We start from the raw sequence: 19,396 nt of genomic DNA, 5'->3' as shown, positions 1-19,396 counted from the left end.
TAATTTGCCATTTTATTTATTTATTATGTATGTACGTTTAACGCAGAAGGTTTGTTGAAATGGTCAGGTTAGAAGTCAGAACGTGGATCTTGAACCAAGCTAGAGGGAGGGTCTGTAACTCTGAGTTAAATTACACTGAGGATTTCGCAGAGATTTAAAAAATCACATTATACTGGGGATAAAAAAAAAATCACATTTTACTGGGGGATGAAATTAAAAATGTTGATACTAACTGGCATTAGAGGAGAGAGGGAGGCAGACACAGAGATAGAGAGGTGAGTAACTGCCTGTAGTGATGCCTCCAGGTATGTGAGGGCACTTTGTGTTCAGGCAGAGCGATGGACTTTTGCCTGATGAAGGGAGGGAGGGAGGAAGGGGAAAGGAGAGGGGGGGCATGAAGGATGATGGACAGAGAGGAAAAGAGGGCAGAGGGCAGCTGACAAGATTAGCTATAGTCCCTGGAGCCACATAGCATTACAGATAAATGAAGGCATGCTTTCTCACATTTTATTTGCCATTTCTCTCACTCTCTCTTTCTCTCTCTCTCAGTACTCGGTATTTTCTTTCCATCACTCTACCTTTTTTCTGTTTTGTATTCTGCTTTTGATCATTTCAGTTCTCTGTCTCTCTCCTCTCCTCTCCCTCCCCCTTCTGTTGTGCTTCCTCCCTCTCATTTTCAACTGTGGCTCTTTGGCTTCCCCAGAGAGAACAACAGAGGAAACGGCAGAACTCCAGACACATAATGTGTTTGTTTATTTATGTTTTCATTTTTGCTTGTCTGACTCAACGCCCCTGCAGCTAATTTGTGCCGCTTTTTTTGTTGAGAGGCGCGAGCAGTCCAGAGGCTTAGTCAGGAGACAGTAGTGCATTGGAGTGAAAAAGCACTATAACGTATATGCTATATACGTATGTATGCATTTATACACACACACACACACACACACACACACACACACACACACACACACACACACACTGTATCATCTGTATTTAACCAGGGCAGTCACCATTCAGATCTTTTTTGTTTTTGAGAGCCAAGGTAGACAGCTGAATAATTCAAAACACAGTTACAGACTGAGTACAGAACAGAATTTAAATAATTCATATTTCAAAACAGATTTCTAAGAGTCCATTCAGTCAAAGGCCAGGTAAAACTGATACATCATTAGTGTACAAGCATCTCTCTCTCTCTCTCTCTCTCTCTCTCTCTCTCTCTCTCTCTCTCTCTCTCTCTCTCTCTCTCTCTCTCTCTCTCTCTCTCTCTCTCTCCCTCAGTCAATTCACGTCTGTAGCCTCAGTATCTCTCGCCCCCTCAATCCCCTGAGCTTTGTTCCCACTGACTCCCTCACTCGTGCTCTCTGGCGCCCCGTCTCAAACAAACACTTAAAGAGAAGATTGCACGATCCCTCGCTGTGGATGCGACTCAGGTGAACGCACGCTGATGAAGGCAAGGAGGAAAGGAGAATGTCTCGGAGAGAAAAATACAATGACATGCACATTCAGTACACACTAAATGCTTTTTTACAATATTTTTAACACAGTACAGTATGTCATCCTGTCAAACGCACACGCGGAAATACTAGTTTTGGGATGGACTTACAAGCAAGTTCACACTTTTTATATTTGCGTGTCTTGTGTCAATGTCAAGCCCCTCGCTCACAAAACACTCGATCTGTCACGCGCAGATCTACACACAAACACTCATTTGGAACGTTCCAATTCCAAACAAAATGTCTACTTGAATACACTGCCTTTCTCTGTGTTTGTCACTCTGTAACACACACACACACACACACACACACGTTCATTGTTTTATTGCTCTCCATTGTCAGTCAGGCAACTGTGAGGGTGGAGGCATCAGGAGCTGTGTGACCGAGCTTTTATCAGATTTTTGGGGCTGTTCAAATGGATGATTCCAGAACTTGCCGTGACCGAGGGAGAGACAGAGCGACAGAGAGCGAGAGAGAGTACACACTCTTTTCTTTTCTTTCCTGTCTTTTCTTCTGCCTGTCCTCCTCCTCCTCCTCCTCTTCTTGTTCTGTCCTCGATCCCTTCATGGCTTTCTCCACAGTGCACAGCTGCAGTCATTTGTCACACTGGAAGGAAAGAAGAAAGAATCTCTTTTTTCCCAGGATTCCCTGCAGCGTCGTATCCTGGGCCCTTTTTTCTTTCTAAAGCCTTCTCCCTAAAGAAACAGGAAGTTTTCGCGGTGTCATCACATGAGCGGCGTTCCACTGTTGTGACATTCTATTTGTATCAGTTGATTACATTAGCAACACAGCACTGGAAAGGGCCTACTGTATTTTGCGGTGTGCGTGTGCGTGTGACAGATGCGAAAGAGAGCGGGGAAAAAGAAGAGTGAGCAGCATAGCTGCTGTGTTCCATCTATCAGCAGAAATGTAAATCCGGTCAGTCATCCTGACTCGGCTAATCTCCTGTTCTATGAGTGCAGGACGTGCTGGTTCTCACGTAGGCATGATTGAGACATGCTTTAAACACTCATATAGGTGCACGCATGCCCCCCCCCCCCCCCCCCCACACACACACACACACACACACACACATACATACAGTACATATACACACACGTACATATACACAGACACGTCTTCCTCCATGTCACCCAAGAGGACAGGCGATAAGAGAGCTCCATGACAGAGACTCAGGTCTCTCTCAGCTCATCTCAGCTTATCTTTCCAATTAATATCTGCCTGCGCGCCAAAGAGCCGGTTGCTGCGCGGCTAATGATCCGGATTACTGTCGCCTGCCGCTCCTGCTGCATGCTGGGAGCTCGATTCACCTCCGGGGACTGTGATCTGTCACCCATTCTCCTCTCTTTCCTTCCGGTTCCCTTCACCCTCCTCTATCTCTCTGTCTGTCTGTCTCTCTCTCTCTCTCTCACTCTCTCTCTCTCCCTCTCTCTCTCTCTCTCTCTCTCTCCCCCGTCACAGTGCCTGTAGCTGGGCACACAAAAGTACTAATGACGGATGTCTCACCTCTCTTTCCCTCTCCCTTCTTCATTGGCTACTTTTCATACCTATTCATCTGTCACCTACCGCCTTTTTCTTGAACTCTGTACAGTGGAGGCCCTTGCTCACTCGTTCCCTCAGACACACACACACACACACACACACACACACACGTGCACACACACACACACACACACACACACACACACACACACACACACACACACACACACACACACACACACACAACCTCCTCTGCCCCCTCCTGCAGTCTCATCATTTGAAAAGGTAAAAAAAAGCTGAGAGATGGCTCATTTAGAAACTGGGGCGGAATAGCACTACACCTCCTCTCCTCTCCCCTCCCCCTCCTCCCCTCCTCTTCCGTCACGGTGTGAACACTAATGAAGGGGAGATGAGTCTTCTCCTCAGCCTCCCATTTATCTCGGCCACCAAGAGACATGCACTCTCATCAGTCTGCCTCCCCACCTATGGTATCTCTCTCTCTCTCTCTCTCTCTCTCTCTCTCTCTCTCTCTCTTTCTCTCTCTCTCACACGCACACGCACACACACACACACACACACACACACACACACACACACTCACTCACTCACTCACTCACTCACTGACAGATTTCTACATGAACCGATGCAGAGCTTGAATGAAAACATGGCAAAGTACACAGAGATGGTTATTGTCGCCAGTAAAACATCAGAGTTTTTACGACGGTTTTTACAGCGTGTTCAGCAGTCATCCTCAAATCGCTGGCTAGCATAACGCAAAACGGTTTGCATCTCAGTAGTGCTGAGAAAGAGGGAATCTGCACATACAGGGATGTGTTCATTTGTGGTTTATTGTGTTGTTGAGGAGGGAAACCTTTGGGATGTGTGGATGTGTGCAACCACGGTGGCAGATTAAGACCAGCCTGCCAGCCAAATATTAGCCTGCTGCTCAAATATTGGATTCTGGCTGGTTAGTGTGTCTGATATAGGCAGGACACAGTAGCTGCAGTATAGCTACTAGCTATTCAACCAGGCAGTCAGTAGGTCAAATAGTAAACTGTCGATTATCATTACTTTTTCTATTACTTGAATCGGGTGCAGTACTTCGTTTAGACAGTTTTTGGTTTATACTAGTCATTGGTTAGACCAGTCATTAGTCCTACAACTACAACCTATCTCAAACCCTCACCCTAAACCTTACCTAACCTCCCACGGGGCAGCACACCTAAACGTAACCTTAACCCATGTCTAACCAATGACTAGTCTAAACTAAGTATGCACCCCCTTGAATCATCAAAAAGTAATTTTTTGCTATTGTTTCTTATCAATTGAATCAACAAAAAACGAAATATGAGAGTTTACAAATGGAACCAAATTGACCCGTAAAGGGCCATTTGTGTACGCCCACACTCTTTTACTTTTATATTAGTGCACCATATAGTTCAGTTCTGCCAGCTGACCAGCTCATGCTATCTCTCTCTCCTCTCCTCGGCGTTCCCTCTACAGCGGACGTACTCTGCCAGTCCCTACTCGGACCCCATCCAGGTGATGCTTGGCAGCGTGGCACAGAGCATGGAACAACCAGAGATGCTGTGGGTCATGGGCCCAGTGTTGGCTGTGGTGCTCATCATCATCATAGTCATCGCCATCCTGCTGTTCAAGAGGTAAAGTCCTGCTTTCATAATGCGTGTGCCTTTTTGAGTCGTTCTGTGTGTGGTGTGTGTGTGTGTGTGTGTGTGTGTGTGTGTGTGTGTGTGTGTGTGTGTGTGTGTGTGTGTGTGTGTGTGTGTGTGTGTGTGTGTGTGTGTGTGTGTGTGTGTGTGTGTGTGTGTGTGTGTGTGTGTGTGTGTGTGGGTGGTGGAATTTCAGTGCCGCAGATGCAGGTTACCTCACGTTGCATCAGGCATACTAATAAGACACGCCACTTCCATCAAGGTGCTCTCACATGGAACTGTAACGTCCAATTTCGTTACCAAATTGTGCCGTGTAAGGGGAAGTGTGGGGGGAAGGGGTGGAGAGAGGGACCAAAGACAGACTTGACTTCCCATTCGGAAAATACCCCTTTCTGGCTGCCAGATTTTGGATTGTTTTTAACGGTTGAGTGTGCTTAAAACTTAGCCAAAATGGCACCTGACATCGGAACAGTTACAGCACGGGGTGACAGGGTGTCAGAAAGTTTGGGAAAGTAAGGGAAAGAATAATGTGTGTGGTGTGAAGGGAGGCTGTGTGGCTGTATGTGTGTGTGTGTGTCTGTCTGTATGTGCACTGCTGCGCGCGCGCGCGTGCGTGCGCCGTGCAGAGAGGGATAACACACACTGGTCATTTCAAAAGAACGATGGCTTGAGGGACCGAACAGAACATGGCGGCACTTCTCCATTGAACTCTCCATTGAACTCAAGGTTCTTTTCTGTCGTCCTATTACTTTGAATGGTGTCCTCAAGCTTGACAGAGTTGGGCATTTTCTTGTCAATATTCTGTCCACACGCCTTGCTGTAGTTGGCGAGCAAGTCTTTTTTATATATATCAGTAGACCAGTATGGAGTCTGGACCTCTATATAGTGTAGATCAAGGGACAATTTGAAAAACCCAGACACACATTGATTCATTCCTTGAACAAGTCTTAAAAGCAGTGGTTATCTGATAATATTAGATAGACAGAGGCCACCTGGATACCTGCAGGGTATATAGATTATTGACAGTAAACACCAAAGATACTACTCATCATTTTGGTTGACTGATAGCATTAGAAATGTTAATTGTCATTATTTTTTAGAAAATAGCAAAAATAGCCAATTTACTATATTACAATGTATCGCATCGCAACATATTGTGAACTTGTAGATCGTTTCTTTTCGCTATTTGTCAAACGATAAAGTATAGAAGTATAGCTCAAGTGGTAAAAAAAAAAAAAGAAAAAAAAGTGCATCACTGCATCTCTTTTGCGCATACTGTACCTCCGCCTGTTCACACCAAGATGACTCCACTGGCAAAATCCCCCAATCTGCCATGGTCCCGCCTGGGAGCCATTCGCTGTGTATTATCTGCCTCACACCAGTATTCTCAGACAGAGACTTGTTAATAATAGGCCCGGGGAGCTTTCTCACAGCTCACTGCTGTGGAGTGTCTGTTTGAGAGAGCCTTTTTCCTCCGTCCAATGCGCACACGCAGAATGACAGGAGGTGTAGTGGTGGGGGGGGGGGGGGGGGGCAGCAGGAAGGGCCCCCCTCTCGCTCGACTGGCAGCATGACGTGAAGACATAATGGCGTTCTGCTGAGGGCTTGTTTTTGTAGGCCCAGCCTGGACTGTGGGCCGCCAAGACCAACACACCGACGGCGAACAATGGGGGATGGGGGAAAGGTATTTTCCATAGGAGTCTAGTTCAACGTTAACTTCAACGTCTTCATCCCAGCTGCACTTTCGGTATGCAGGGTGTTTGAGAGTGTGGAAAGTTCAGGTTGAGCTCTAGAGTTAGCAGAAAAAAAGGGGAAAAACTCAACGGTTTGGATACAGAAGAAGTTGGAGAAGTCTTGGGGGTCCATATTGACGATATTAATCCTTCTCTAATCCCCCCCCCTTCCTCCTCCTCTTCCTCCTTCTTTTTGCCCTCTGTGAATGCAGCAAACAGGAAAGGTGGGTAAAGCTACCATCATGCCTCAGTCACAACTCCCCTTCATTCAAACGTACCCACTTCATTTGTGTTGTGAATTTTGATGGTGCTCGTCCGTTCCTCAAGGGCTGCAGGGTCGGCCGATAGGCGTTCCGTCAGCTAGTCTCTCTTTGAAAGACGACCAGAGATCAGTGCCTAGACCAATACATCTCGTGACATCACAACACATGGTAGTTGCTAGAACAGCAGCGAGAACAAACCTACGCCTAGACACCAGTCCTGTCACCACCCCAATATGAAGTACAGCAATAAAGACCTTGGATTGCTTCTGCAATGCAGTTATTCTTCTCGAATTGTTTCCACTCAGTTTTAGCAGTCACATTGAATTTAGAAGTCGGCAGACGTATCGGTAGGCGGAGGTCTTCGCCCACCCCCCCCTCTGCAGACTAATCTTCATTACACCTACTAAAGAAGAGATGAAAGGGAAGTGGACTCTGCAGCCCTTGATAATTGGGGTCAAAGGAGCCCCATGGGTCACACACATCCATGTAACCAATGCATGTCCCACACCGTTTCCAGTGTTCCCCTCACATCTTCCTGTCCGCCGTGGTTTGTCTTCGTACTGTCTTTCATTATCCCTGTGTCAGCATTGGCCCTTCAAGATTGGCCCCATCTGAATTATACCAAGACCTCACCTGCTGCTGAATGGGCCATTGTGAAGTAAATGTCAGCTAGGGGAGCACCGCCCAAATAGAAATGTTCCCATCTTCTAAGCTGACATTTTCCACACGAGAATCCCTTTTTTAGAGATTTTTCAGCTCTTTTTTTTTTTCTCGTTCCATTACCACTTCCTTGTGGGCAAAAAGCTCAACAAAGGGCTCTGTACTTCCCTCATTAAGCACAACCCCGGTCACACACACACACACACCTGCACACAGCTTTTGCCCTCCCAGCAAGCGTGAGATGAATACCCTTATTGAGCCGCCTGCCATGTTTAAGTTAGCCTGGCGTCAAAGCGTGGTGGAGATTGGCATCTGTTTGCTTGGGGAGAGGAAGAGAGGGGAGTGCAGAAATGCAGATCATAAAAATTTGCCTGCACTCCTCCACCCCAGCCCTCCCCCGACCCTCCTCGCCCTGGGAAAACCGGACACGGGCTGGCACGGCTCTCACAGTCGGAGAGGAAAGAGATTCTCGCAGTAGATTAGTCGTCACGCAGATAGCATTGGTTTAAGCCCCCCGCAGCATCGCATAACAGGTGGCGGCGGCCGTGGGCTAGGCGCTAGGAGGCTGAGAGGGGGACCCCGGGCAGAGCTGTACGCCCACCAGCTTTATGTATTCTCACCACAGAAGGCACTGCTGCTGCCTAAACACCTACGCTCGCCACTTGCAAATGGAGTGCAATGAGATGTGAAATTTCCACAGGGCGCCCTGATGCTTCCTGACGCCCAGTTCCATTTGCATTCAGTCAGGGAGGCTTGCGTGTCTGCAGCTGGGTGGATGTGTGTACTGTGTGCGTGTTTGTTTGTGCACGCATGCGTGTGTGTGTCCAAGCCCACAATGTGTGTGGCTGTTACTGACTAATTGACAGCATACACCAGAGAAACAGTGAGTGTATGCTCTCTCTCACACACAGTCTTTCTCTCTCATATATATATATATGCAGTATGCTTTACGCGTATGATTTACGTGAAATTAAATCAACAGATGCTGGTTGTCTGAGCATTAGACTACAGTCAGATTGCATTATCTCTCCCTCTCTCACTCTCACTCACACAGACACACACGCACGCACGCGCGTGCGCACACACACACACACACACACACACACACACACACACACACTCACACACACATTCTCTCTCTCAAATGTCACATTCTTCTCTCTTCCCTTTCCCACATCTGTCTGATGGACGATTGGAGGAAGCCACAGTTGAGCTAGTCCGAGTTGTTTGGTTGTGCTACTGTATACAGAGCTAGGCTAGGCAGAGCAGGTGCTGCAGAACTGGTCTAATTACCCCATGTTGAGCCACCCAACTGATGAGCTAATTACAGCCTGTGCCTGTTTTTCCACTCAATCTGGAAAGCCAGTAAACACAATGTGCCATTTGTAGATTCACACACACACACACACACACACACACACACACACACACACACACACACACACACACACATGCACTCTGTCACACATACAGTACAATACATGCACTCATAAACATAGACACACAGACATTCACACAGCAAGGCAAATCAAACATTAAACCAATTGCTGTGCACAAACATACTGAACACATGTACACACACACACACACACACACACACACACACACACACACACACACACACACACACACACACACACACACACACACACAGAGCAGCTGTCATCCATCCAGCAACAAACACACCTAACCTAGCCAGCTCCAGGAAGATAACAGGATTTCTTCTAACGCATTAAAACCCTGCAGTTGGACAGCTACCGTATGGAGGAAGGCACATCCTAATTAATTCTCCCTGGTATGATAGTGTCACATGCCGCACACAGCACATCTAAAAGTTCACGATGTGCCGTGAGCTTTGTAGCTCTGCTATTTCCGCATACGACACCGGCAAAAAATATAAATCCGGCGTCAGGGGGGGTAATGCACTTTGCCAATCCTTTGAGCTTGTCCTCGAATGGGTAACCAATACTATTAACCTCATCATGTGAGACATCGCCACAGGCTACGTTCCCCCACCCCCCCCCCACGCCCTACGTCATCATCACTTACATTTGGATGAGGCCGGTGTGTCTGTACTACAGAGTAGGATGGTTGGAGACTGTCGCCGTTAACTCTCTCCCTTTCTCTCATCCTATCCACCCTTCAGGAAGCGGGCATCTCCCCTGCCCAAGGACGAACACTCTGGCGGGGTGAAGGACTCCCTGTTGGCTAACACCTCCGATCCTGTGGAAATGAGGCGACTCAACTACCAGACGCCAGGTATGCAACAGTCTCTGCAAAACATAGAACATTTTCAGTATATATACATACCATATGTGGTGTGTGGTGTGTATTCGATATACAGTAGTATCATAATATTAATATGTATAGGATTGATACATACATTCTTGTTGCGTTCTCTACAATAACAATAACAGCTGTCCTAGTTATTCTGATTTTGTAACCATTGCCCTGTGAAACAGCTGTTAGTTAGCTAGCTATAGCTTGCTGGCTAGCCTACAGATGATATCCATATGATTCTTTGAGTGGTGCAACCACTCCTATAGACAGCTATGTGTGTCCCTGGGTCCCTCAGCCTGGGTCTGTCTGTCCTAGCGTTATAGCGTTTGTTCACCACCAAGTGTCACTGTTGCACAGCCTAACACAGACACACAGGCCAGGGAGGAGGGCTTGTACAGTATAGTACAGTGCGGTACAGTACAAGTACAGCACCACTCACTTCAGACGGGTCTGATTTTGTATCCATTGATAACGGTTCAGATTGATTTTAGTGTGTGTGTGTGTGTGTGTGTGTGTGTGTGTGTGTGTGTGTGTGTGTGTGTGTGTGTGTGTGTGTGTGTGTGTGTGTGTGTGTGTGTGTGTGTGTGTGTGTGTGTGTGTGTGTGTGTGTGTGTGGCGTGCGTGCACGCTGAGTGGATGTTGACAAGGGTTTATTTATATTTCCTAGTCAACAATAAACTGTTGAATTTTAACAGTTTAAACCATCTATAGAAGTTTTGTGTAGTTTTCTTAATGGTTCTTTAAGCATATTATAGACCATACAAAGAATAATCATAATTTTTTGTTTCAATGTACTGTAATAATAGGATGCTCTCATATTATGCAGCTACTACTATTTTTCCACGTGTTAAGAGGTTTTTTCCAAAACGGGGAAACAAATTGCTTCCTGCAATTGATCAGCAAAGTCATCCATATTTCAAAACACACTGCAAGATTGTGATGACTCATACTATAACTGCAATGGTGGTACCACATACTGTACAGTACAATGATGAGGTACAGTTAACATCGTTGTTCTTTCCTCAGCCTATTTGTGGCCAGCCCACAAATGCCTTGCTAACACAATGACAGTGTCTAGCAGAACAACACAACATTAAACTAAGTCTGCCCAAAAAGCATGTTGCAGTGCAGCTATCCAGTGCCAAGTTGCTGGTAAGCAGAGCTATGCGGCATGAATTCAGATAACATCAAGGTTCAACCGTTGAAGCCCCCCCAATCCACCCCCCCCCCCCCTCCTGTTCTTCTTGGCCTATCTCTGTCTGTCTGTCTGTCTGTCTGTCTGTCTGTCTGTCTGTCTTCTGTTTGTCTGTCTGTCTGTCTGTCTCTCTTTCTTTATCTCTTCTACTCCTCCTCCCACCCTGAGCTTTCTTTCATTCCCCCAGCTGGTAATGAGTCCTGCTGCCTCTGATGTCAAGGTGAGCCCAGGCAGAGGGAACAATGGCGCAGAGAGGAAATGTCAACTCTGTGTGCGTGCGCGTGTGTGCTCACGCGCACAAAGTCCTTCTCATGGGTTATTATAGAGCCCACTCATCTTGCACGCACGCACACACACACACACACACACACACACACACACACACACACACACAGACACACACACACTTTTGAACCCGTGCAGAAGAAATGAAGAATTAAGCAGAGCTGCAGCTCTAATAGAGTGCTGTTCTCCTTCTCTCCCTTCCTGCCTCCTTTCTCTTTTGTCTTCCATTGCCCTATAGGCCTCTCCTCTCTCTCTCTCTCTCTCTTTTGCAAACCCTCCCTCTCTCATTTATTCTTTCTCTCTCTCCTCACCCGGCCACTCCTTCAAACTTAGCCATTATGCCAGCCAACATAAACAAGTGCGAGTCTTCTGTGAGGAACATTATGGACCATATCTGCCTTCTCTCTCTCTCCCCCTCTGGTTCTTGGACACGCACACACAGCTGGGGAAATCCTTGGGAATCATTGTTCTGAAGTAGTCGTCCAGTTGATTGCATCTCTTTGGAACCCCTCACAGCCAGTTGCTCAGACCCAATCTGGGTACCCATTGGCAAAACAAAGGAAAAACTGCGCCCTGTGTGTGTGTGTGTGTGTGTGTGTGTGTGTGTGTGTGTGTGGGTGTGTGGGTGTGTGGGTGTGTGGGTTTCTGGGGCCATGGGGATGTTTCCCAGGTCCATCCTTGGACAGACCTGGAGTCAGAGGTGTAGCTGTTATCACGGTTGGGGCTTTGGTTTTAGGACAGTGCACGGAGTTTCTATCAATTGTCAACTTTGCTGACACATTCTGAGCTCTCCTGATTTGATGGGTCTGGCGCATTCCGGCACTCACATAAGATCACAGACTGATTGATTATTTTATTAGACAATAGAAAATGCAAACAGTACAAATTACAGTTAAAGCACATTGGTCTAAAAGGATAGCACCGAAAAAAGACCTTGCGGTCTTGTTTCCATTCGGGTCCAATACATTCATTCACAAACACAACAATGACAATAATCGAGATATCTCAAAGACATGATAATTATTAAATACAAATAAATCGAAATACACATATATCAATCGGAGGGGGGTATAAGGATGTTGGGCAGCTGTCATTTGCAAACAGGATGGGGAACTAACAGCGCACGCACACACATATGCACACACCACCTGCCAAATGCTGATAAACTCTTCGATGCGGCTGCTAAGCTCGCCTAATACAGCAGGCACTTCTGCAGGCAAACAGCCAGTCCGTTATCTTGTCCCTCCCCAAAAATTAATAACAAAAAAGGCATTTGGCATGCAAAACAAAAGAAGCAAAGTTAACTGCCGAACTTTGGATTCCACCGGCCACTTAAAAGTAACCAATGGACAGGGTCCTAACTTGCGTATAGTTACAGCTATGCACTGCAGTGTGTACTTTCAAATCTGCATTGAAAATGTAACTCTTGAGGGTGTACGAAAAGGCTGGTGTGAGTCTTTAGCCGTCTACTCTGATGGGTGTTTCTCTTCTTTCCTCTTCCTTCCACTCTCCTTCTTTTCTACAGGTCCCAGCTCTCACCGCTGCCCCAACACTCCAAGTTAGTCTCTCTCTCTCTCTCTCTCTCTCTCTCTCTCTCTCTCTCCCCTACTATGTATTTCCCACACGTGCAGTCTCCATCTCTCTCTCTCTCCCTCTCTCTCTCCCTCTCTCTCCCTCTCTCTCTCTCTCTCTCTCTCTCGTCTCACGCCATGTCTCATTCCCCCGTTGCAATACCGACGGACATCTCTGCCCACAACGAAAATACTGTCATTCGTCATTTGTTTGTTTGGTTATTTATTTATTTGTGGCTCTATCTCACGGGGAGGAACCCAACTGCAGTAGAATGTGGGATTGTGGGATTTCTTGCTTCTTACAAAAGCTCTCATTTATTTTTTCCACGGCTCATTTTTGTCCAGGGAGCGTAGAGAGGTTCATGGGTAGCTGAGCAGCCAGTTCAGCTCACTGTCCATTAGCCTGGCTATCTTCCTCTTCACCGTTCATTAAACCAACAACATGACTGTAAAAGACCTGGCTGAATATGCACACACACACACACACACACACACACACACACACACACACACACACACACACACACACACACACACACACACACACACACATACACACTCGTTAATATGCTTACAGGCAGGCAGACCCACTGCAAGATAGTATTAAATTAGTCTAATTGGTCAGGTCTTGTCCTGTGCAATGGCCACTGTTAGCGAGCCATTAGTCGTCAGTAGTCAACTGTGGCAATAATGAGCATGTAGTGGCGGCGTGTCCGATACCATAACCCATTATCTTACTCACATATATTCAGCCAAATCCCACTTAAAAGGACACTACTGTTAATACAGCCACCTGTTTAAGGAACATGTGTGACGTGCGCGCCGCCGACGTCTAAAATGCTTCTGGCGCGTCCTCGCGTGTCCACACACAGCCGCCATGCACCGACACATGAGGCAAGTTCCCTGGCAATCCATTTAGGCACACACAGCCATTGCCAAGTTCAGAGGCACAGGGGAAATTTGTGCCGGTAGATTAGCGATAAATCATCCAATAGCTCTGCGATGAGAAATCTACAGAGCAGCGGGGAGGATGGTTTGAATTTAATCCGGCCCAACAGGCCCTGGGCTAGGCCAAAAAGATAGTTTATTGTGGGGAGTTTCAAAGGAAGACGAGAATTGGCTGGTGACCAGTTTGTATTTATTTATTGGTTTGTTGGTTGGTTGGTTGGTTTGTTTATTTATTTTAATTACATTTTAATTGCATTTTATTTTGTTTTTCTGTGTCTGGACGTGACAGTAAGACTGATATGTGGACTCATGATCATCTTGGTTGTCACCCGGCCACCATCTCTTCCATCAGAGGAGGGAACGTTGTGGGGGCCAGGGGAGATGTCTGCTTCCTGCTTCTTTTTCCTTCCAGGAGCATGCTCACTCCAGCCACTCATGTGCATATTGCTGTTCTTCACCCCAGCCCCACCTCCGCCCCCACTTTTAGCATGGCAACGATGTCACCAAATGTCACCAAACACTTTGTTGAACGTGTGCTCTCTCTCTCTCTCTCTCTCTCTCTCTCTCTCTCTCTCTCTCTCTCTCTCTCTCTCTCTCTCTTATCTGTTTTCTCAACCTTTCTCTCTCTCTCTCTCTCTCTCTCTCTCTCTCTCTCTCTCTCTCTCTCTCTCTCTCTCTCTCTCTCTCTCTCCCTCATGCATTCTTCAGCACAGTGCTCTCTGCTCACCGTTGCCACTGTGTCACCCCATGGTCCCACTGGCAGCCTCGCTCACACTGTGCTGTGGTCAAACAAAGTGTTGTTGTTATTGTTGTCGCCATTGTCTCTGAATGGACCATGTCTGTTACTCCGTACTTAATGTTTCTCTCTCCTCCTTCCTGTCCCAGGAATGAGGGAGCACCCGCCCATTCCCGTGAGCGACCTGGCCGACCACATAGAGCGCCTGAAAGCCAACGATGGCCTCCGCTTCTCCCAGGAGTACGAGGTAAAAGATGGGAGAGGGGGGTTGAGTTGCTACATTTCCTGGGATGTAAATGTATCCCGTTTTGACATTCTGTCAGAAGTGTCTTGTATCCCACAATGCACTGTGTTCTAATGGATTATGGACGGCCTCTTTTCTCAGACGTTCTACAGTCATTTGTACAACTCCATTAACAGGCCCACCAGGAAACCAACACTTACATTAAAAGGGAGCAGGTTGCCTTTCACAAAAGCTGGCAGGTGGCGAGACGCTTAAGCAATCTGCGCGCGTCTCGATTATTTCCCAGAAGAACGTTATTTTGCCATTTTCTCCCATGCAACTCAATGAGGGATTATCTCTTGTCAGTATGTACCCCAAATCCCCCCGTTAACCATAGCCTAACCCACACACACCCTTAAAAAAAGTGGGAGAGCGCAAATTTGCATTTAAAGTGCCACATTTTTGTGAAGGGATTGCCGTAAGCCACAGTGTGAGTGCAGCCGCCTGTGGGACTATCTAAGGACAGGGAGAAGAGGGCAGAGGCATACAGAGAAAAAGAAAAAACGCTTGTGTCATTTGTTCCGACTGTTCACTTTATTCTCCCTAATCGGCCCCTATTCCCCATCGTTGACACTTTCAACAACAAGTTTTCCTTGTTTTGTGTTTTTAGTTTTTCTTCCTAATTATATGGCTGTCTTTGCCTCTATTGAGCTACTGTAAACACATCACAGTGAAGCCATAAGAGTCTGGTGTGGCCACAGGCCATTACTGCTCGGCTCCACCTCATCCAGCCCCCACGTCCAACCCTCCCACACCCACCTGCACCCTCCTCCTGCGCTAGACAGATGGCCATCCATCTCATTGCTTTGTCACAGTCACAGTAGCTGGCTTCTCCCCGCTGTGACTTCCTCCGACGCTACCGTCGACAGAGCTCACAAAGGCCTCTCGTTCGTCCCCTTCCAGTTCCTTCCTCGCCAATTTTTCTGGGAAGCGGTCTGTTGCACATCTGTGACCCCCTGCCTCCTCGTCCTCACCGAGCGCCGGCATGCTGAGCAAATCACTCTGGTTAATGAGCGATGTTTGTCAACCCGGCGGAGCTACCGCTCGGCTCAACTCAGACAAGTCTGTCCTTGTTCTTTTATTTTTAACAGAGGAAGCAACGCCAAGCTGCAGCCTTCATTGCCGTTATCATTATCATTATCATTATCTTCCATCAACCACATTTCCCAACGTGTCTTAATACAGCCATTTTCCTATACCACCCCCACCCCGATCCCCCTTTCCCTCTCCACCTTCCCTGACTAACTTGTTTGCCAGTTGTCGTTGGTCTTGCGTGCCGCGCCGTCTTTGCGGTGCTTTCAAACTGGCGTGACATGTTTTGACTGCAAATGAAATGTTCCCTTTCAAACTGGCGGGTGTTGGCAGACAAATTGGCAATGTTGAACTCATCAGCGGCTGTAGGCCCGTATCCAAATGACTCCCACTATCGAGCAATTTGGAGCTCTGTTGGAGCCTTTCTTTGTTGACGGAGCAGGGCCCCTTTCAACTAAAAGATTCCACATCGCTCACGTATGAATAAAAAATAAATGTCACTGTAGTGTTCCCTGTGTTTTCCTTTTAATAACTTTCCAGACACTTTACAGTTCATCTCCAGGTTGCCCAGATGTCTATGTACTGTAGGACATAATAATAAAAGCAGTGAGCGTGTGAGTGAATGAATTAGGCATTAGGCATTAGAAGGTCAATTTGAACATTCCTTATTCAGTCTTATTTATGCTGCCAGGTCAAATCTTAGAAATACCGTTTGAACCCTTGGCTCAGGGAAGCCTGGCATGCAATATGCACCACATAATATAAGCATACACCATAATAATTCAATAAGTTTGAGGTACTGTGAGGTACTGAAGGAATATCCCAAGGTTCTGCTCTCACTCTGGCTAGTTTTGCGAGGTGAAAGGTGTGGGAGAATTGATGGACATGGTTCCTTTGTGAGCTGGCGGAGAGATCGATGCCGAATAACAAGAGACTGTGTGACATTATCGAGCCAGGGGATAGGAGGCCGTCACATGTCGGCCTGGATCAATACGGACCCGGCCCATTGTCGCCTCGGCCGAGGTGACGCATGACGCCAGAGGGATAGCCAGGGTGAGAGCGCAGAAAAATGAGGGGGGGGGGGGGGGGGGGTCTGTGCTGAAAACATGAGAATCCGCAAAAGACAATGAGAACATGTAAGGGATTCAGATGGTGATAAAACGTAATGCAGTTAATCAAGTATAAGGTAATTCAATATGGCCACCCACATGAGTGTTTTGTGGACATCCCGGGGGCTTTGTTCAACTCCCAGGTGTAAGCCAAACATCCTCATCGATGTTCCTGGCTCTCTCTTCCCCCAAGGCTATACAGTACATCACCTCATCCACCCATCTTTTTCTCTCCTCTTTGCCCTTTCTCACAGTCGATCGATCCAGGGCAGCAGTTCACATGGGAGAACTCCAACATGGAAGTCAACAAGCCGAAGAACCGCTACGCCAACGTCATCGCCTACGACCACTCCAGAGTGGTGCTCACCTCTGTCGACGGTGAGAGCCCGTAAACTATTCAACCATGCTTATTGACAGATCTGCCGTCAAAGGGATATGTACTGTATGTATGTATTGTCAGTTCCATTGTGCCTTTGCACTGTATGAAATTAACCCATTCTGACCGGGCACCCATTTTGGTGTCGGCATCATGTTATGCTTTAGCTATTGAAAAATAGCAGATCTACAAGCTCATATCGCGCCACCGAGTGGCGCGATACGAGCTTGTAGGTCTGCTATTTTTAGAAAAATCGAAAAACGACTGACATTTCTAGAATCTGATCTCGGGTCAGAATGGGTTCATCAGACCAGTGTGTGTCCGGCGGAAACCTCGTATGAATCTGATCTCAGGTCAGAATGGGTTAAGGGAAATGGTAAATGGTCTGCATTTCCGTAGCGCCTTTTTACATTGTGCATTACATTCACCCATTCACACAGACATTCACTCACCTGTGCTGGTGGCAGCCATGCAAGCCGCCAACCTACTCATCGGGCACTTATGGGTTCAGTGTCTTGCTCAAGGACACTTAAGCCCTACCCCTATTTTTTGAGTGCCCTCGACTGGGTAGTGGCCCTACAGAATGAAGCCACAAGTGTTTGTAATGGGACACTTAATCAACTTCACCACTTTTCTCACCCGAGTGGCTTTTTGGGAAATTAGGTAATGTTGACCATGTGCTCAAACATCATTATCCCTTAGCTGCACTTTCAAATGATGAAAATATAAATAATGATATAATAATGTACATTTAGTGTAAATAGTGTGAATACATAATGTACATTAATACAAAATATTATATACAGTCAGTATACTGTACATAGGCCAGAAAAGCAGCTGAAAACCGGAAAGACCAGACAAGTGACGCTGACAAGTCAAAGCAACATGCACTGATGACAGACACAAATAATACTCCTGTGGGTAGAATAATTGGCGGTGCAACATAGGTGTGAGGGCCGCATAGCGGCCCGAACTCTGGATGTGAGGGCCACGTAGCCGCCCGAACCTCTAGGACCCTACTACTATATAAGTGCACAAAATCGCTGTCTGTCCGTGTATCGATCATAACCCGATACACCAGAACTCTTTTTCTTTGCATATATTCATATATGTGTTTCTGCGTCAATGTCCTTTTGTTGCAGCTGTTCCCGGTAGCGACTACATCAACTCCAACTACATTGACGGCTACAGGAAGCAGAATGCTTACATCGCCACACAGGGCCCTCTGCCGGAGACGCTGAGTGACTTCTGGCGCATGGTGTGGGAGCAGAGATCCAGCACCATCGTCATGATGACCAGACTGGAGGAGAAGTCCCGGGTAAGGACAGGACTTTTTATACGAGCCTAGGCCATTTGACTCTCAAATATTCAGCCGATCATAGATACATGAAAAATGCAGTCATGCAGTGGACAGGGTTTTATATATGTGTCACGGACAGCAGGAGAATGTAAATGTGGACGGCTCCCTAATCTCTCGCGGTACGAATATGTTTAACATGGCGATGCTGACAGTCAGGGGCCAGACCGAGGAACATTTCGCTCCATCAGATAAATATGCAATATTTGCGCGTACTTGAGGGATAAAGCTGCTGTTCTAGCGATGCTGCCAATCTCTGCTGAAACCCCTTAGCATTCTGACCACTTTACAACAACGGCAGTCAGATATATATAAGTCGACAGGTTGGCAGTAATACAAAATACATGTCAAGGTTTTGCTCTGCAGACCATTTAAAAAATTGTGGTTCAGATAGAAATCTGAAAACGGGGAACAAAGTGTATAGCCCGCTGCTAGTTTATCTTCTCCTCCCAGTGTCTGGACTGCCCATCATTCTGTAAAGGCCATGTTTGATCAGGTTTTCATCAAGAGAATGGCGTGGTGGGCTGGGATCAGGCCAGCATGCATCAAGGGTCTGCAATGATGACATTTTATTAGCTTATCGCAACAACATCGTGACAACTCCATATTGACATTATTTGCGTGTTTTTATTTTAATGGAAGGATGACCCGGGTCCCATCTGAGTCACATAACTTGTTTGGTTATGAAACATTTTCCAATTTCAAAATGTATCGTCAGCAATCTGAAAACAAAGCTGCTCAGCGTATTTCTTAATAACATGACATTTTGCAGATAAACTGTTTAAAGCTGACAGAATGTCTCTGGATAAACACGGGCAATATATGGTGGCTTAATATTGAGTGCATGCCTAGCCATAATGAAAATGTATCCCCAGAGAAGGTACTGGAAATGTCAGGGTTTGTGAACTGATCCTGTACAGCATGTG

At 46.8% G+C, this 19,396-nt stretch overlaps 1 protein-coding gene across 6 annotated transcripts in view; it reads left to right on the top strand.

Moving 5' to 3' along the window:
• ptprfb (protein tyrosine phosphatase receptor type Fb) overlaps nt 1–19,396 on the top strand; it is a 197,943-nt gene that overhangs the window by 156,573 nt on the left and 21,974 nt on the right. For 4 of the 6 annotated variants that reach the window (XM_083783083.1, XM_083783084.1, XM_083783085.1 and 1 more), the window contains 6 exons: nt 4,476–4,633; nt 9,445–9,557; nt 12,584–12,616; nt 14,463–14,560; nt 16,992–17,115; nt 18,256–18,431. In XM_083783083.1, the coding sequence (XP_083639209.1) occupies nt 4,476–4,633; nt 9,445–9,557; nt 12,584–12,616; nt 14,463–14,560; nt 16,992–17,115; nt 18,256–18,431 (702 nt within the window). The remainder of the gene's footprint in view (nt 1–4,475; nt 4,634–9,444; nt 9,558–12,583; nt 12,617–14,462; nt 14,561–16,991; nt 17,116–18,255; nt 18,432–19,396) is intronic. The other 2 variants (XM_083783087.1, XM_083783086.1) reach the window with 1 other exon arrangement.

This window comes from Protomyctophum parallelum (assembly GCF_964188405.1).
Source record: "Protomyctophum parallelum genome assembly, chromosome: 14".
NCBI classification, from domain to species: domain Eukaryota; kingdom Metazoa; phylum Chordata; class Actinopteri; order Myctophiformes; family Myctophidae; genus Protomyctophum; species Protomyctophum parallelum.
Note: the sequence above shows the minus strand (reverse complement) of the source record. Positions and strands in the feature narration are given on the sequence as shown.